Genomic DNA, 20,082 nt, shown 5'->3' with positions numbered 1-20,082 from the left:
CAGGCATTTTAAAACATTTTACGTGTCATCCTAAGCCAAGGCACTGCGTTTGGAAGGGCCTTAGTGATCGGGAAGTAATCTCAACATCATACGTTACTATTACAGTAGAGTTCAATGACATCTCAATTGAAGTAGATTTTATAGTTGTTTCACAGACTTTTATGAACGTGCCCATCATAATCGGAACTGATGTGTTGAACCGTGATGGGATTACTTATATTCGCACGAAAGATAAACAACACATCACGCGTTCTGATAAAGTTAATAGTGCGGCTAACGTTATTGAGTTAGTCGACCAGTTTGAATTAAATACACCTTTACAAGGCGCTGAGTTGGAAAGGTCTTAGGTCTGTTATAAGTGAATTCTCTCAATTTTTGATATCGGGAACTGCTACAACCACAGTTCGAACAGGAAAGATGGAGATAAGACTTACCAGTTCAACTCCTGTCGTTTACAGACCGTATAGGCTTTCGTATTCTGAAAAACTTAAGGTCCGCGAGATAATTCAAGACCTCTTAGAGAAAGGAGTTATTAGGCGCTCTAACTCTGAATATGCAAGTCTAATCATACTCGTAAGAAAACGTGATGGTTCGGATAGACTCTGTGTCGATTGTAGGGCACTTAATCGTATCACCGTCAAAGATCGCTACCCTCTTCCATTAATCGACGACCATATCGACATGTTGTGCAGCTACAAGTTCTTCAGCTGTCTCGATATGGCCACGGGATTCCACCAAATTCCCCTAAAAGAGGAGTCTATTCACTTGACTGGGTTCGTGACACCAGAAGAACACTTCGAATATGTCAAGATGCCTTATGGCTTAGCTAATTCTCCTGTAGTATATCAGCGAATTATTAATAACACCCTTCGCACGCATATTAATGAAGGCAATGTATTAGTTTATGTCGATGACATACTTCTTCTTAGTAATTCTGTAAGTGAGGGAATTGAACTATTGCGCCGGGTACTCACGACTCTTACAATGGCGGGTTTTTCCATTAATCTAGGCAAATGTTCATTTCTAGTTACGGAAGTCGAATACTTAGGTAGACTTATAAGACAGGGTCAGGTTAGGCCGAGTCCTCGTAAAGTGGAAGCCCTAGTTAACACCTTGCCGCCAGCAAACGTTAAGCAGGTACGACAACTGTTGGGCCTTGCAGGTTACTTTAGGAAGTACATAAAAAATTACGCAACTAAGACTGCCCCTATTGCTATTCTCACTCATAAAAATGTTAAGTTTCACTGGACTTCCGAATGTGAAAACATTCGTTTAAATCTAATTAAAGAATTAACAAACGAACCGGTTCTTACAATCTTTAACCCAGACTTTCCTACGGAAGTTCATACGGACGCTAGCAGCATTGGATATGGTGCCGTCCTTCTACAGGTACACCCTGACTCAAATAAACACGTGGTCGCGTATTTTAGTCGGTCCACTCAAGGCGCGGAAAGTAATTACCATTCCTACGAGTTGGAAACTCTGGCTGTCGTTAAAGCACTCCAAAACTTTCGCCATTACTTAATAGGCCTTAAATTCGTAGTTGTTACTGACTGCAATGCACTTAAATCACGGAACGTAAAAAGGACCTTCTGCCCCGGGTAGCGAGGTGGTGGATGTATCTCCAAGATTTCAATTTTTCAATTGAGTATCGTAAGGGAATAATGTTACCTCATGCCGACTATTTAAGTCGCAATCCTGCTCTTGTTAATCAAATTTCGAGACCTCGTAACTGGGCTCAGATTGCTCAGTCAGCTGATGAAGAAACTCAAGACCTTATTCAAAAATGTCATGATGGTAAGCTAGATCACGATCGTTACAAGATACTAAATGGTATCCTGTATTACAAATACGTCCCGGTAGGCCAGGAAACAAGGTTGCTCTGTTACATACCAAAGGGTCACCGCCTTAGTCTTTTGAGGGTGTTCCATGATGAACATGAACACATTAACGCTGAGAAAACCCTTGACCTCATTCTCCGACACTTTTGGTTCCCTGGTCTCAGGCGATTTGTCTCCAAGTATGTCTCTCATTGCCTTGTGTGCATTTCTCAAAAAAGAGTCCCTCGAGCTCCTTTGCAAATTATAAGTTCGTGGGAAAAACCTGATACCCCATTTGATACAGTTCATGTTGATGCTTTGGGACCTCTGCCAGTATCAGAAGGTTACAAATTCATTCTTCTTATTGTGGACGCTTTTACCAAGTATACACTTCTTTACCCCATTCGTCGTCAAGATTCCACGGAACTTAAGCGCGTCATTACTCAAGCTGTTTCTTTATTCGGAGTGCCTAAACTCATGGTCACAGACAAAGGACGCATGTTTGAGTCCAATGAGTTTGTAACGTGGATCAATGAACTGGGCTGTAACCTGCACTATATTACTCCGGAAATGCACCAGGCGAATGGTCAGGCGGAGAGGTACATGCGTACTGTCCTAAACATGTTACGCATTCAGACTAACCACAAGAACTTACAATGGTCGGAGACTTTGTGGAAACTACAACTGGTGCTTAACATAACTCGACAGAAGACTACACGAGTGTCTCCTTTGAATCTCCTTATAGGCACGGAGTCAACAACTCCCGCGATTCGTGCACTAGTACGAGATGTGGCAATTGAGGGTTCGGCACCTAACCGAGAAGCTCTTCGTGAAATCACCAGGAGCAGGACCCGCGAACTTCTTCGAAGTAACCAAACTAAACAGGATGTTCAGGTTAACCAGCGACGGTGCATACCACGACAGTATAATGTTAACGACCTCGTGTTTGTTATTAAGTATTCTCAGTCCTCAGGTAAACTTGACTCCGGTATGCGTGGTCCATATAAAGTGGTTGAGGTCCTACCTAGTGGGCGTTATACTCTACGCCTACTTGGAGGCAACTATGGGAAAACTACGCAAGCTGCTGCGCAGTTTATGGTGCCGTGGCGGGGTGAGTGGACCCCAGAGACATGTGCCGCATTTTTTGAGAGTAAGTGAATTTTATGTCTGAGTTATACGAATTCCTGTGTAAGCCTTTATGGTGAACCACGGATGAATATTTGTTATACGAATTCCTGTGTAAGCCTTCATGGTGAACCACGGATGAATATTTTCTATACGAGTTCCTGTGTAAGCCCTTATGGTGAACCACGGATGAATATTTGCTATACGAGTTCCTGTGTAAGCCCTTATGGTGAACCACGGATGAATATTTGCTATACGAGTTCCTGTGTAAGCCCTTATGGTGAACCACGGATGAATATTTGCTATACGAGTTCCTGTGTAAGCCCTTATGGTGAACCACGGATGAATATTTGCTATACGAGTTCCTGTGTAAGCCCTTATGGTGAACCACGGATGAATATTTGCTATACGAGTTCCTGTGTAAGCCCTTATGGTGAACCACGGATGAATATTTGCTATACGAGTTCCTGTGTAAGCCCTTATGGTGAACCACGGATGAATATTTGCTATACGAGTTCCTGTGTAAGCCCTTATGGTGAACCACGGATGAATATTTGCTATACGAGTTCCTGTGTAAGCCCTTATGGTGAACCACGGATGAATATTTGCTATACGAGTTCCTGTGTAAGCCCTTATGGTGAACCACGGATGAATATTTGCTATACGAGTTCCTGTGTAAGCCCTTATGGTGAACCACGGATGAATATTTGCTATACGAGTTCCTGTGTAAGCCCTTATGGTGAACCACGGATGAATATTTGCTATACGAGTTCCTGTGTAAGCCCTTATGGTAAACCACGGATGAATATTTGCTATACGAGTTCCTATGTAAGCCTTTATGGTGAATCATGGATGATTAGTATTCCTCACTTGTATGATTCGCTCTGCACGTTGAGATGCCCTAATGCGTGTGACGATGGTCAGCGTATTTGGAAGCCTCGACTCGCATGAATGTGGTCTGCTTGTCGGGAAGCTTCACACGTTTGACTATAGTCTGCGTGTGGAATGCGTTCGTATGAACGGGCCTGGGGCCATATTACAGGACTATGTTACTGAACATTGTGAAGTCTACTATCAAGATCGAAGTATAAAGGCCTTATGAAAAACAGGAATACAATTTGTTTTATTTGTTTCACTTTTATGAGAATGAAAGAACGATGAATGAATTGATTGACTGGAGATATTCTGATAGGTCTGTTAGGTCTAATGTTTTTAACTTTCTTCCATGAATTGTGGGGAATGGTTTCTTTGTTTTAGATGAAACTGGCATTGAAGAAGAGACTTTACCAATTGAGGCTGGTCCTACAAGTAATCTTTCCATGCCCTTGCTTGATGACGACGTAGATGACGGCCCACCGACCTCTGCGGCCGCAGGTCCCAGCGGAACTCAAGGGATTTGCGTCGAGGACGACTCAACGTCAGGAGAGGCCGTGTAAGGAGTTCGCATGCAACGTCATCAACTACCTGGCGAGGGGCTATATAAGGAGGGTACTCAGAATTAAAAGGGCATTTTGCTCGTGAGCGCTGGACTGTACGGACGTTTGGGAAAATCAGTGTAGATCGTTATTAAGGTCATGTAAGCCATTTTTTTTGTTTCCAATTATTCTTTTTTTGTTATTTAATTTCTTTGAAGTTTGCAGTATTTGGTTTCGTTATTTATTTGTGTCGATTTTACTTAGTTCTTATTTGATTTAAATTTTACTTAAATTGTTATTTTTCAATAAATGAACTTTTCTGTTATTTTTTTATTTTTTTTTAATAATTTTCCACTTCTGATGCTAAAAATATATATATATATATATATATATATATATATATATATATATATATATATATCTTTTCCTTTGATATTTTTTCGCTCTTTTACCTTTATCTACAGTACTTTGTACAAACATGAATACTAGAAGAATCTACCTGCGTTTGACAATAAAATATTTATTGAAAAACTCAACTTGTTCATTTTATTCGGAAAATAAGTTGGGGCTAGGGGGCCTCCACCCCGTTGTTGCCGCGAGGCCTCTAGATCTTTAAATCCGACCCTGAGTTTGGCGCGGACTATAGCATCAGTTTGACCACATATACAATTTTATAAAAAGAAGTTGTCGCGTTTTTTAACTAACGAAACGTATGAATGTCAGTGTCAATTTGATAGTGTAGTGTAACAATAACCTTGCCGTTATCAATACGACCTTGAATTTCGCGGAAGCCATTACCTGCTATAAGGGTCATGTCGACTTCAGACAATATCCTGCATGTTCTAAACGTTGCTTCAATTGTTTTATAAGATTGAAGTGCAGACGACCATGCAGTCCACCAGATTGCAGGGAGATCTGTAACCAACTTTCTTTAGAGCCGGGGTTGAACCTAACACCGATCATAGAGATTTTAGCATTCCTGAGGACTAAGGTGTCTCTTATGTAAGTCTGTCGGTATCTTTTTTATATATAATATAGGAGTAGCAGACGAGCATGCAGTCCACCTCATGGTAAGTGGCTACTGCCGTACATGGATATCTGTAATCAACCCCAGATAGGATTAGATATTCCCACCTGAGGTCGGCCACAGATGCGCCGCTACCCCTGAGGACTAAGCTGGAACGCCTCGGAAAAGTATGTCTCCTTTATCACAACCTTTAAACCAGACCACAGCAACGTTTAACACTGCTGTTATGAGGCGGAAATAGGTGTGGCGGTGATGCTGCCGGAGTCGAACCACAGAGGATTCTACCACCGTAAACCTACACCATTCTACCTAATGGCAAGAGAACTAGTAATTTATTCTTAACGCCAGTATATCTATGTATTTTATAACATATGTATGATTTTGAAATCGTTTAAGTATTTAGGTAGTTTTACCATGAAATTTTACGATAAGACCATCTGCTTTATTAATGGTTTATTACGTAGGGCAGAGGTTCTAAACCTTATAACCAAATAGCGTAAAGGCCCTTTCAAGATAGGAAAACAGAAAGAGAGGTAAGGCAGAAGGAATCTCACAGCCCTTAGAAGTCTACCAATACTAATACCAATTCGCGATTGTCCAGCGAGGTGGACTATGGTCTAACCCCTCTCACTCTAAAAGGAGATCCATGCCCAGCAATATTTATAATATAAATTAACTTAACTTTAGGTGCACTGCTGCTGTACGCTCGTCTGCTACTTCTATATTTTATATAAAAAAAAACAATCCTTCTGATTGCGTGTCTCAGATTAGTCTGATACGATTTGAATCCTTCTTGGGAGTTGGTTGCCCACAGGGGTGTAGCTACCCTGAGGCCTCGTAAAAGTGTATTCCTTACTACACCCTTCAAACCAGAACACAGAAGCGGTCGTAAGTGTGTCTTCCTTACCTTCAAAACCTTCAAACAAAAACTCAGAAACGGTTGAGTCTACTCTTAAAATAAGAAATATACTTAGCACACAAACTTAATATTACATAGATCGAAATAATATTAGAATTATTCTGTCGTAGCAGGCCGTCTGCTCGCTACTTCAACGGTCTCAGCCCGCCCCAATTGGCAGAAAAGCGTGAAATTATAACAAGATATACATTTTGAAAGTAGGCCGCGAGTTTACCGAGTGCTCTAGGACTGGAATGAAAATTTTGAGTTTTGACAAAGAGATGCTATAGAGTGGGCATTGTCAAGATTTTTATATAAAATCGTTCAACCTGCTACACAAAGAAATTATCTCAAATTGATTGACGTTTGACATATATGGTATGGAAGACCCCTCTGTGGTTCGACTCAGGCGGCACCACCTCCACATCTATTACTGTCTATGTCAGCAGTGTTAAGCGCTGCTGTGTTCTGGTTTGAAGAGTTTAGCAAAGGGGATATACTTTTCCTTTCCAAGGCGATTAAGTTTAGTGCTCAAGGATAACGGCGCATTTATGGTCGATCTAATGTACGAATGTAATGTTATCTGGGTTTGATTATAGATGTCCAGCGGCAATAGCGACTTATCAGGTAGACTGCATGTTCGTCTGCTACTCCTACATTATAAAAAGGGCAACTTATTACCAATCTGTAATAAGTCAAGGACTACTTTCCTCCTTACATTCAATCTATTGGTACTATGTAGTTAAATATTTTTCTTTTCCAAAACTTTGAGTACCATCGTTGAAGCAAAGTGATATCACTCGGTCTTCTAATTAACTAACTCTCGAAATGGTTAAGTAATTACCTTACCTTAAACCATTTAATAGCTGTCACTTGACATTTACGTACTATAATGTTGCCGACTCTTTTACCTTATTCGAATAATTAAATAATTGATGGTAGTGGAAATCGAGTTTTACGCGATTGTGGAAAGTAATATTGTGTGTGTGTGTGTGTGTGTGTGTGTGTGTGTGTGTGTGTGTGTGTGTGTGTGTGTGTGTGTGTGTGTGTGTGTGTGTGTGTGTGAGCGTGTGTGCGTGCGCGTGCGCGTGTGCGTGCGTGTGTGTGTGTGTATGTATGTCTGTAACATTTTGTGGCACGTCGTACAGCCTAAAGGGCTTGACGGATTTTAAGTATTAGTTGATTTTAGATTCGTCTTAATCAGATGATTGACAAAGGCTATATATTTTTTCAGTTTTTGTTTTGTTATTAAAATATTTATGTTTATTTCTACTGCTTAGGCACTAACGCGACCCCTATATCTGCCTTAAAATACGGGGTGGGCCATGAATTAGTTAACATTTGAAATAATCATTTAAAAAAAACTATTTGACATATTTTAAAAATTGTTTTATTAAAAGAAAGCTAATTAGTTGGAAATTATTTTTTAAAAATTATATCATCTAAATGACCACCATTTCGATTTTTACACTCTTCTAAGCGAGTAACGAAATTTTCGAATACTCGTCCGCACAGAGACCGTGAGATCGTCGATATCTCTTCGCTGATTTTTTCTTTTAGTTGACGTAGTGTATTTGGTTTATCGATGTAGACACGACTCTTTAAATAACCCCATAAAAAGAAGTCAGCTGGGGATAGATCTGGACTTCTGGGTGGCCATGGAATGTCACCTCGTCTGGAAATCAGCCTTTTCGGAAACATTTCTTTAACCACCGGCAGGGACTCGTTGGATGTGTGACAAGTGGCTCCATCTTGTTGAAACCATGTGTTACGATTGTAGCCAGAAAATTCCAGTAGCATCGGTGCCAAAAACTCCCGTAACATTTTCACATACCGAGTAGAATTAACAGTAACTGAACGGCCGTGAGAATCTTCAAAAAAGTAGGGTCCAATTATTCCTTTTGCTGAAATTGCAGCCCATACAGTTATCTTTGGAGAATGAAGTGGCCTTTCGTGTTTAGCTTTAGGATTGTCACTGCTCCAATATCTGCAATTCTGATTGTTTACATGTCCGTTAAGATGAAAATGGGCTTCGTCAGAAAATAAGAGGTTCTCAAAATTACTGAATCGATCTAACATTGTTTCAGCATAGGACTTGCGTAAATTTAAATCATTAGGTTTTAGTTCCTGCACCAATTGGATCTTATACGGATGCAATTTCAAATCTAACTTCAAAATACGGCGTAACGATGTGCGGGATAATCCTAATTCAGCCGAACGTTTGCGCGTCGATAAACCTGGATCACGTCGAACAGAAGCAGAAACTTGCTGTACGTTCTCTTCGCTCCGAGATGTCCGTAGGCCGCCGGTTTGCTTTACATTTAGTGTAGATCCCGTCTCTTCGAACTTCTTCACCCATTTCTTTATTAAAGGACCACTCGGACACTGACTTAAGTCGTGTAAATCATATTCAACACGAAATAAGCGTCTCACAGTAATAAGCGAATTGTTGTTTAAATAAAATTGTTTCACACAGTAAGCGCGCTGCGGCCCCGTGAAGCGATCCATTGCGACTAAATTTCCGAGAAACGAGCTAGTGACAAGACCCCTCCCCGCGCCCCGCGCGGCATTTACTTGCGTAGGGTATTAGATTCAAATGTTAACGAATTCTTGGCCCACCCTGTAGCAGTCGAAGCTTTCTACACTCACAGCCCCACACTACGATTGCTGTCTCGTGGATATCATGGAGACAAAGACTAATACACAAACACCCAGCCCCAGAACAGATTTCCAATTTCATCATTCAGATGTCTGTCTGACCGGGGATCGTACCCGGAACCCTTTGCGCGTCAGACCGTCAAGCGATTAGCAGTGTTAAGGGATGCTTTATTTTTAAGGTTGTAACAATCTTGTTATCTATGTTTCCTGCTCATCATAACTTTAGCTGTAATAAATTACTGTTTACCTACTTATGCAAATATAATTATGTTTTTACTCTCATCCCGGTAATTACAACTCAATATGGAGGCTGTATGTCGGTCATCTAATTTATGCACGTCTCGAAATGTTCCACTAATTGCTTCATCAATTAAAAGTGTGTAGATAATTCTGGAGTTAATTACTGTTAAGTTGATGGAGGATACTTGATCTTGATGTTTTGTGGTGTTTTTAAGTAACAAATGTGCAAGCTCATGATATTAGGCTGACTATAGACATATTTTGAAGATATCTTTCGGAGAGTTTTGGAAAAATAAGTTATTTTTTATAAAACTTTTTAAAAGTAACAATAATCGACACCGTGAAGTTGGCCAGGAAATAATGCAAACACGTGGTTTATCTTAAATTGATCAACTACTACGGCTCCTAGTACATGCTACACCTGAGGGTTTTCAAAAATGCCTAAAATGTTAGACTTTGAAGTTGGTAGAACCCTATGCGGTTCGACTCCGGCGGCACCACCGCCACACCTATTTCTGTTATAACAGCAGTGTTAGGCGCTGCTGTGTTCCGGTTTGAAGGGTGTGGTAAGGGAGACAGACTTTTTCGAGGCGTTCCAGCTTAGTCCTCATGGGTAGCGGCGCATCTGTGGCCGACCTCAGGTAGGAATATCTAATCCTATCTGGGGTTGATTACATATGTCCATACGGCAGTAGCCACTTACCATCAGGTGGACTGCATGCTCGTCTGCTACTCCTATATTATGAAAAAAATTAAAAAAAAACATACTATATTGTAGCAGTTATAAGACATAATAGGCGGTACCGCCGTGGCGAACGCCGTGGAATTCGACCTTTAAAACGATTGAGAAATAAATATATAATCAACTACCTACATAGATCATTTAAAAATGTATTTTATATATGAACTAGCTGACCCTGCAAACGTTGTGTTGCCATATAAATAAAAAAAATGTTAAGGGTGAACAACCCTTATCACTTAGGGGTATGAAAAATAGATAATAGCCGATTCTAAGACCTACTATAATATGCATATAAAATTTGGTGAAAATCGGTAAAGCCGTTTCGGAGCAGTACGGTAACTAACATTGTGACACGAGAATTTTATATATAAGATTGGTCAAATCCTCTGAAATAAATTTACTGACTTTAATTTAAAGCTATTTAGTTTAAAAAATATGTTTAGACCAAACGTCTAGACAAGTCTTTGTAATAGACGCAAGTAGTCATGGATTTTTTTGACTTTTAAAAGGTTAATTTTATTATTAAATGTCAATTAAAACTCAATCAAAGTGAACTATATTTTTTTTTAATATTTTTTATCACTCATCAACTTAACTAATTGTTAATGGGCTTAACATTTATCTGCGTTCTAGAAATGGTACTAATTGCTTTACCAATTAACGGTAGGTGGCACTACTGGTGCTTGCTTTGATGTTTTGATGTTTGTGGTAAAACCTTATTTTTTTACTGGAGTAGGACAAGGTTTTAAGTACATTATGGTATGTTTAATGTGTTAGTGGGTCGAGATGTATGTAATATGTCTTTTTTTTATAATATAAGAGTAGCAGACGAGCATGCAGTCCACCTCCGGTAAGTGGCTACTGCCGCCCATGGACATATGTAATCAACCCCAGATAGGATTAGATATTCCTACCTGAGGTCGGCCACAGATGCGTCGGTACCCCTGAGGGCTAAGCTGGAACGCCTCGGAAAAGTATGTCTCCCTTACCATACCTTTCAAACCGGAACACAGCAGCGCCTAACACTGCTGTTATGAGGCAGAAATAGGTGTGGCGGTGGCGCCGCCGGAGTCGAACCACAAAGGGTTCTACCACCTTCATAATACACTAATTGCTTTACCAATTAACGGTAGATGGCACTACTGGTGCTTACTTTAATGTTTTGATGTCTGTGGTTTTTACCACCTTAAAATGTTTACTGGAGTAGGACAAGGTTGCAAGTACATTATGGTATGTTTAATGTGTTAGTATGTCGAGATGTATGTATGTGATATAGGTCAAACATATTTTAATTATGATTTAATGTGTTAGTGTGCGCAGATGTATGTGTTATGGATGTATAGTCCCAGTAACTGCTAGCAGCCATGATCGCATTTGATGGCAAAAGACAAATCCACTGAGTTTCTTACCGGATCTTCTCAGTAGATGTCGCGTTCCGATCCGGTAGTAGTTTAAGAAAATATTGTAACTGACAATTTGTAAGTGCCGCCGTTGGCCTATACAAAATAAATATATTTCATTTCATTTCAGATCGCTCTGGATATAGAAATGAATCACGTCGCCAAAACAAATTGTATGACTTCACCTATTCGCAACAACTTCAGAGCGGACTATCAGTTTGGCGCGGACTATACCTATATGTTACCAATCACGTAGCCAACTTTTAATAGCTCGGTGTGAAGTAACTCGTCTGCTACTCCGATATTATAAAAAAATAATAAAAATAAATATAGGTAATAATTTGGTCTACTCGATAAAAGATGGCGCCACTTGTTTTCTTAATTACAATTGATCACAGATACATTGCTACCTCCGTTACTTAAGTAAGAACTCAACCAGGGAGACCTCTAAACCTAAATGGTTTTAGATGTAAATATTCCAGGTCTGGATGTTTGTGTCCTCATCAATGTGTGTCCACAAAATCATCATCAAGCCATTACTGTCCCACTGCTGGGCACGGGTCTCCTCTCAGAATGAGAAGGATTAGGCCATAGTCCCTAACCTAGCGTACCTACCTACCTACATAGTCCCTAACCTAGCGTGCGTAACCTAGTGGTTATGAAACTCGACCTTTTGATCCAAAGATCCGAGTTTCAAATCCCCTGGCACCTCTAAAACTGCATACCTGAGAAATTAAAAAAAAGTTTTCAACGGTAGGAGTTGGAAGTCTACCAATACGCACTTCGTGAGCGCGGTGGATTATGGCCCTATCCTCCTCATTATTTTTATTGTTATTACAAAACAAATTCTTGAGAGGTATGAAATTTATCTCAAATGACATTCATACAATTCCCAACAATATTAAAAGGAGACGTATATCCTACTTGACTATACATGATACATATGATGTATATGAACCCGTAAAATTGTTAAAAAATCTAATAAGTAGCGAGGTTGAGTGGTCGACATCCGTCGATTTGAATAACACATTACCGGCATTACCCTCCCGTTTGCGAGTGTGTCTCACTGTTGGCGAGTGGACGATAAGCTATGTAATTTGCGAAGAATGAAACGGTGATCAGTTTGTTTTTTTTTGTTATTGGTTTGTAATATTAAGTCTGTAATGTAAGAAAAATAACCAATAGAAGAAGAAATTCGCTTAGCAGAGGAGCAGATTAGATTTTTTTAGATTATCATTGCAAACAACCATGTAGTCCATGTGTTAGTTAATAGCAAATGTCGCAATTGGACATCTATCATCATCAACCATCATCAACCCATTGTTGTCCCACTGCTGGGCACGGGTCTCCTCTCAGAATGAGAAGGATTAGGCCATAGTCCACCGCGCTGGCCAAGTGCGTATTGGTAGACTTCACATACCTTTGAGATTTTTTTTTATAAATCTCGGGTATGCAGGTTTCCTCACGATGTTTTCCTTCATCGTTTTAGCAAGTGATAATTAATTTCTAATACGCTATGTGCGTATTTCGAAAAATCAGAGGTGCGTGCCTGAGATTTGAACCTCGGATCCCTCGATCGAGAGGCCGAGTTTCTTAACCACTAGGCGATTAGGACATCTATAGATGATTCTAATCAATATCAATAAGGTAGAATCTTACCAGAGGACGGCATTCGGACATAAATGTATTGCTACGGCCTGAAGTCTATCTTGGAATACAGGTGGATTACATGTACGTTTGCTATGCCTATATTATAAAAAAATCATGATATTGGACCCATTTCCTATGTCCATCCAATGTTCCAATTTGAAAGATTTTCGGATTTGAAAGAGAGCTCTTTAAAAAAAGGACTCTATTTTTTAAAGAGCAATGATTATTATTTAAGAAGGTGCAATAGGAACTCTTCTCCAAAGCCGGTGATGTATCAAATAGGTGACGATGACTTTCTATCAGACCGTCTGTCCGTAAACTATAATAAAAAAAATCGCCGTTAGTCATCAGCTTACACTGAAACGAATGTCTTAATCGTTCACTCCCACTCCGCGACTTAAGTGATCAGTTACGGTCTAACCGCCGCGCGGGGCGCACGTGTGTATGTCCCACAGCCGAATTAAAAATTGCTCTCCAAACGAGAGATAGTTTAAATTCAGTGTACAGAACACTCTAGCAATCGAATCTAGTTGTGTCAAGTGTCGGTGTCAGTGTGTCGGTGTATTGGATGTCCGATGGTGTCATGGTATGGTGTCTTTGCTCTACGGAAGGTTGTTTCGCAATGATTATTGTGTAATTAGTGACGATTGATGGGTATGGGATATTGATGGGTATGGGTATGGGAATGATCGGGCTTGGTTAAGTTTCAATGTGTAAGCATTTTATTATTGCCGTGAAAAGTGGGTAGGACAGTCTGTTTGACTGTCGCGTAAGGATGATTTTAGTTAGGTTTTTCTTTCTGTGCGGAACCATAAAACAAGAACAGCGAATAATGGTTTTTCTTTCTGTGCGGAACCATAAAACAAGAACAGCGAATAATGTTATTAATACTTTATAAATATGAAACGATATTATTGTAAAACGTATACAAGAAATAATTATGTGACGTGGATGGAAATTTTCAACAATGTAACGAAATATGAGAACTAAATTTGTTAAAAACATATTTTTAGTAAAGAGAAAACAAATAAAACCTTAATTAGAACAGAATGTCAATCACAGATGCGTTGGTAACTTTAAAGATAACTAGAATTTGTAACAGAAGTAATTGAATTGAAATACAGCCATACATAAAACATCATTTTTCGACGTGTATAAAAACTCTCTTAAATTACTTTCTCTAACCACACCCTTCAAACCAAAACGGTACTTGACATTACCATCCCGACCTTATAGTAATTAACTGAAAAGGGAAGTAATGTACGATGTCACTCCCACAAATTAGACGAATCCAACGACACCTCATATGTTAAAATCCATTAAGCCGTTTAGTTTGTAGGGCGTGATAAAGAGTTGGACTTACATACATACATACACACACACACACACACATACATACATACAAACATACAAACAAATATTCACTACTTACATACATAAGCTCGAAAAACACTACCCTCCGCTGTCGAGTAAAAACACTACCTACTACTTTACTACACTACTTTACTAAAACTGATGTATAGTCCGCGCCAAACTGCTAGTCCGCTCTGAAGTTGTTGCGAGCAGGTGTAGTCATACAATTTGCTATGGCGACGCGATTCATTTCTATATTCAGAGCGGACTAGCAGTTTTACGCAGACAATACTAAGGAAAACAGAGGAAGATATGTTCACTTGAGATAAATATTTAATATGTATGTTAACCTGTGGCCTCTTTTCACTACGCACTATTATCTCTAGTAATCTGAACTCAAATAATTTGTTTTTCACGTTATCATGGCCAGTGTTTGTCAAACTTATAGTGCTATGTACCCCTAGTAAGTAATAAAAAACAACTGCGAACTCCTTTAAATGATTTGGCTGAGATAGAACATAGTGAGGTTTATTAAAAATTAAAATTAGTTAATAGTCCGGTCAATTTTAGACAATTGAAATAGCAAAAATTCCGGGAAAGCTAAATTTCCGTAGAGACCTTGGGTTTACCATTACAAACAAAGTGTCAAAAGTCCCCATCGACCCGACGTGTGCGTCGGCACTTAATCGGGATCAAACGTCAAAATTTTAGGTTTTTTGGATTTTTCTCGAAATCGGTAAGTTTTACCGAAAAGTACCTCAGGCCAAAGTTGTAACTCTTAAAATTCTCTATAAAATAGTGCTTATACGTTTTTTCTCTAAAACCAATCATTATTCAGATATTGCGTTTGTAAGAATTACGTTTTACATGATATCCACACCACCTGTGAAATAGCGTACTTAGCGCGTTTTTTTAACGGGGTCCCCGGAAGGACTATTCCACGAACCTTTATGTTGTTATTTCCAGGGACAATACTTATTTAATCGTATGAAGATTATTGATATGGGTTATTGAGTTCAACTGTCGTTCTAATTTTTTGTTACTTATATTGACCGGGCTATAAGAAAAAAAATACACAAGTGTGAATGATTTGTTTATTATCTATAGACATTGAATCTGTCAGACACGTGCCTTGGCATACTAAATAATGTAAAACATTTACTTAATATATTTTTACACATTATGTAAACAGACGTGTCGGCGGCTGTGCGGACGCTAGATATAAATCATCTTAACCCGTTCCTGTCCCACTGCTGGGCACGGGTCTCCTCTCAGAATGAGAGGGATTAGGCCATAGTCCACCGCGCTGCCCAAGTGCGTATTGGTAGACTTCACATACCTTTTTGAAGATTTATTATTTAAGATATCATTGATATCTTAAATAATAAGGTAAAATTACATTTTGTATGATATAAACGAATCTATCAAATCGCAAATTGAGTAAAATTTGCATGTATTTAATTGAGTTATTGAAAGTAGCCGTGATTTTGTACTTGTCCGTCGTTGCGTAACTCTTACAGTTAATTAGCGTACCCCAAAGCCTACCCCACTTTGAGACACGCTGTCACACACCATACGCTCATATTTACCCTCCCGCGTACAATTAGGACAATAAGAGATTTTCTCTTATCGGGAAAATTGTGTGTTATGCGGAAAATTGCCTAATACGTCACGCCATTGTTGTGGTCGAACTAAGTATTGTTATTTGTTAAGTACCGATTGGCCTAGAGGAACAGCTGGGCTGGAATCTTGCCATGGAACTGTTTTTTATCTTTTCGATTTTGCGAGGTTAAGTGTGTTTTTATGTGTAGTCATGGAAGTAGAAAATGAGGGTCTAGTTCTGGTAGGTAAGTGGCCACTATCGTCTATGACCATCTGTAGTCAACTCTAGATAGGATTAGAGTCCTGTCTGAGGTCCGTTATAGAGGCGTCGTTACGCCTGAGGACTAAGTTGGAACGTTGGAGTCGGAACGACACGTAAAGTGCCCTTTACAACACTCATCAAACCAGAACACAATAACACTATATTGTTATAATATTATTAATAACACTATATCGGACAGAAATAGATGTGGCAGTGCCACCAGCGAATTAAACTCCTTCTTATATTTTTATATAATATAGGAGTAGCAGACGAGCATGCAGTCCACCTGATGGTAAGTGGCTACTGCCGCCCATGGACATCTGTTATCAACCACAGATAACATAAGATTTCTACTTGAGGTCGGCCACAGATGCGCCCCTACCCCTGAGGACTAAGTTGGAACGCTTCGGAATAGGATGTCTGCTGTCTTGCTTTACCACACCCTTCAAACCAGAACACAGCAGCGCTTAACATTGCTGTTATAACAGAAATAGATGTAGCGGTGGTGCTGGTGCCAGAGTCCAACCACGCCAGGTTCTACCACCTAAGGTTCTAATTTAGTTCAAGGTCAGCGTCCTGGGTCCTTGACCCAGTCAATCAGTCCATCCTTATGCATGAGTGTAGAAAGTGTATAAATAATCAATAAATTATAAATAAAAACGCCGTCAAAGCAATGCATCAAATTAATTGAAATCACACGTGGGTTCAGTACTTATTTGTACTTCAAGTAGGCTTTGATTTTGGCGTCTTAAAGGTCGTCTCAAGTATTGAGTAACATTTAATTTGAATTCTGTTGTGACACTCATGCAATTATTAGTGTTGGTTGTAAAATATGTTTAAAGTTATCTTCCATGAAGATACGGCGGTGAAATTCTGTACAGACACAGAACGTGTCAGGCACGAGTCGTAACAGACAAGATATTTTTCTGTAAATTTAAACAGGGTCTTATTTATATAACGTTTAACAATTCTTTGGACAATACTTAATGTTTTTTTTAACGTCTTTTATTTCATTTATTTAAAACATGAAATTAAATACTAAATAAAATAAATTAAACTATATACAAATAATTAAATTACCTTAACATAACCTACAATTTTAAATTAAAATATAAATAATAGCAAAATTAAAATATAGAATAATATATAATAATAAAATATATGAATACTTAATAGTAAATGTTAATTAAATATTTTCATTGTTATCATCGTCTACCTTGGTTAGTTTATCGATTTAAAATCGATTTTAACTTATGATGAAGAAAAATGTTGTCCAAAATTCAGGTTTTGCGTTTAAATTAAAAAAAAATGTTTGAAGATACAATCAATGTCGCTCGCAATATACTATACTCGATGATGTACGAGTAGCCTCTCCTACTCTGCAGTGGAACCCTCATACATTGATGACCCCATCTATATTTAGGGTATTTTCAGCTATAAGACTGCCAGCTGTCGATTTATTTCGTGTGACGATATGTTTATGACCGTTATTAATATTCAATCTATCGGATTATTACCTACCAGAGATCGACATATTACACTTGTTGCGTACCTACGAAAAATTGACAATATTTATTAGGGACTCTCTTCATTAGTATTTATTTAACTGTGTCCATCTATTTGTGATATATTTGGTCTTTTAGCTCGTGGTCAATTGCTTCGTCTTCCATAATTACAACCTTTTCTAAGTTACATATATATAATACTGGTGGTGACCGCGGCTTCGCCCGCATTTTAAAGAAATAATATGACATGCATAAAACGGAAAATTTGTACCTGCATTGGAATGACAGTGGTGCCATCTGTCGAAAATTGGTCTTACCAACTCCCAAGCCCTCGTGGGCTCTTGGACAACAACTTTGCTAAAGATCATCAATTGATCAAATGCATAGTTTCCGATTCTATAACTACTTACGAATTAAAAATTGTGAATCTAAACCATTCTCAAGTCAAGTCCCCTTGAACACATATAAAGATATGTATGTACCTATATAATATATATCTAAAGTATTACAAACTTCGTCTGGCTTCTAACTACATAGTTAAATTGAATAGCCATGTTCGATAAATTAATCCCAATTAGTTAGACTTCCTCCATTGGTTAGCCCTAGTGTAGTGTGCTAGTTATTTTGTGAAATGTAGGTCATTTGTGTGACTTTTACCATGTGCCTTCCCGTGCAACTCCTAGCACGTGGCGTGCATCCAGGTGCAAAACCTTGCATTTTTTCATTTTAATGAGAGAATGAATAAATGAGTTTTTATACGTAGAAGAAGCATAATGATAGAGCATATAGACGTGCGTCATTGCATGTGTGTGTGTATTCTTTATGTATACGTGTACGTTCTAGTATGTGTTCGAGCGCGTGCATATTATCGTGCCTGTTTGGATGTGATTGCATGCCTGCGTGATACGAAGTATGTTACGTAAGAGATACGAAGATTTTACTAATATTTGACGACCCCCGTTGCGGGGTGGTCATCATTCTGCGCTTGCATATTGACGTGCCTATCTAAGTGCATGCTTGCGTGCGTGCATGGGTGTGTGTTAAATGCGAAAAAAGTTATATAGACTAGTTTTAAAGAAAGAAAAGATTATATATTTTAAAACGCTGCAGTATTTATAGATTTCCCTTTGTGTACCATTAGGTAGATTTTTTCTCATCATCATCATCATCATCATCATCATCAACCCATTACTGTCCCACTGCTGGGCACGGGTCTCCTCTCAGAATGAGAAGGATTAGGCCATAGTCCACCGCGCTGGCCAAGTGCGTACTGGTAGACTTCACATACCTTTGTGTTTTTGATAAATCTCTCAGGTATGCAGGTTTCCTCACGATGTTTTTCCTTCACCGTTTAGCAAGTGATAATTAATTTGTAATACGCACTTAATTTTTGAAAAATCAGAGGTGCGTGCCTGGGATTTGAACCTCGGACCCCTCGATCGAGAGGCCGAGTTTCTTAACCACTAGGCTATCACAGCTCTTTTTTTCTCATAAACAATACTTATTAGGTAAGGCGTCAGAATAACTTGTGACTTCCTATAAAATACCGATCGGGCGTCAGACCTTGTAGGAATGCAACGCGAGTGCAGTTCACCTTATACGGTGCAGCTGAACTCACTTTGTTTACTAACGACTTACGGGAAGTTGAGACTGTCTTGTGATGATTTAAATGAGGCTTATTTATAACATCTGTAATCAACCCCAGATAGGATTAGGTATTCCTACCTGAGCTTGGCCACAGATGCGCCGCTACCCCTGAGAACTAAGCTGCAACGCCCCGGAAAAGTATGTCTCCCTTACCACACCCGTCAAAACGGAACACAGCAGCGCCTAACACTGCTGTTATTAGGCAGAAATAGGTGTGGCGGTGGTGCCGCCGGAGTCGAACCACAAAGGGTTCTACCACCTTCAAAATTTTTATCTGACGTTTTTACAATATAGAAGTAGCAAACAAGCATATAGTCCACCTGATGGTAAGTGGCTACTGCCGGACATCTTTTTTTAACCAGGGGTAAACCTTCAAAAGGTACCTGATGCCGTGGGAGCGACACGAGGTTTTGTGGGATTCTTACCGCACTAAACCCCCCACGCCTAAACGCCACGCCACTGGGTTCCTTCAAACCTTGCTATTTATCATCTTATATATAAAACTCTCGTGTCACAATGTTCGTTAGCGTACTCCTCCGAAACGGCGTTACCAATTTTAACCAGATGCAAATGCAAAATTGCAAATGTTCATAGGCGACGTTGACTACTTTCCATCAGGTAGCACGTCTGCTTTATCGTTAGGCTCAAACATATAAAAAAAAAAAAAATTATATGCATATTCAGTAGGCATGAGGATCGGCTATTATCTATATTTCATACCCCTAAGTGATAAGGGTT

At 39.2% G+C, this 20,082-nt stretch overlaps 2 protein-coding genes across 2 annotated transcripts in view; both read left to right on the top strand.

Annotated features, from left to right (window-relative positions):
• Wdr62 (WD repeat domain 62) overlaps window positions 1-20,082 on the top strand; it is a 169,413-nt gene that overhangs the window by 39,652 nt on the left and 109,679 nt on the right. The gene's annotated exons all lie outside the window — the stretch shown is intronic.
• LOC140756808 (uncharacterized) lies at window positions 2,166-4,381 on the top strand. Its single transcript, XM_073092344.1, has 2 exons — window positions 2,166-2,970; window positions 4,203-4,381. Exons 1-2 carry the CDS (start codon window positions 2,298-2,300, stop codon window positions 4,379-4,381), a joined length of 852 nt encoding a protein of 283 aa, XP_072948445.1. The 5' UTR covers window positions 2,166-2,297.

Source organism: Epargyreus clarus, unplaced genomic scaffold (genome assembly GCF_041222505.1).
Source record: "Epargyreus clarus isolate Ecla_fem2 unplaced genomic scaffold, WU_Ecla_fem_2.2 ptg000036l, whole genome shotgun sequence".
NCBI classification, from domain to species: domain Eukaryota; kingdom Metazoa; phylum Arthropoda; class Insecta; order Lepidoptera; family Hesperiidae; genus Epargyreus; species Epargyreus clarus.
The sequence above is the reverse complement of the archived record's forward strand: the minus strand, read 5'-3'. Positions and strand labels throughout refer to the sequence as shown.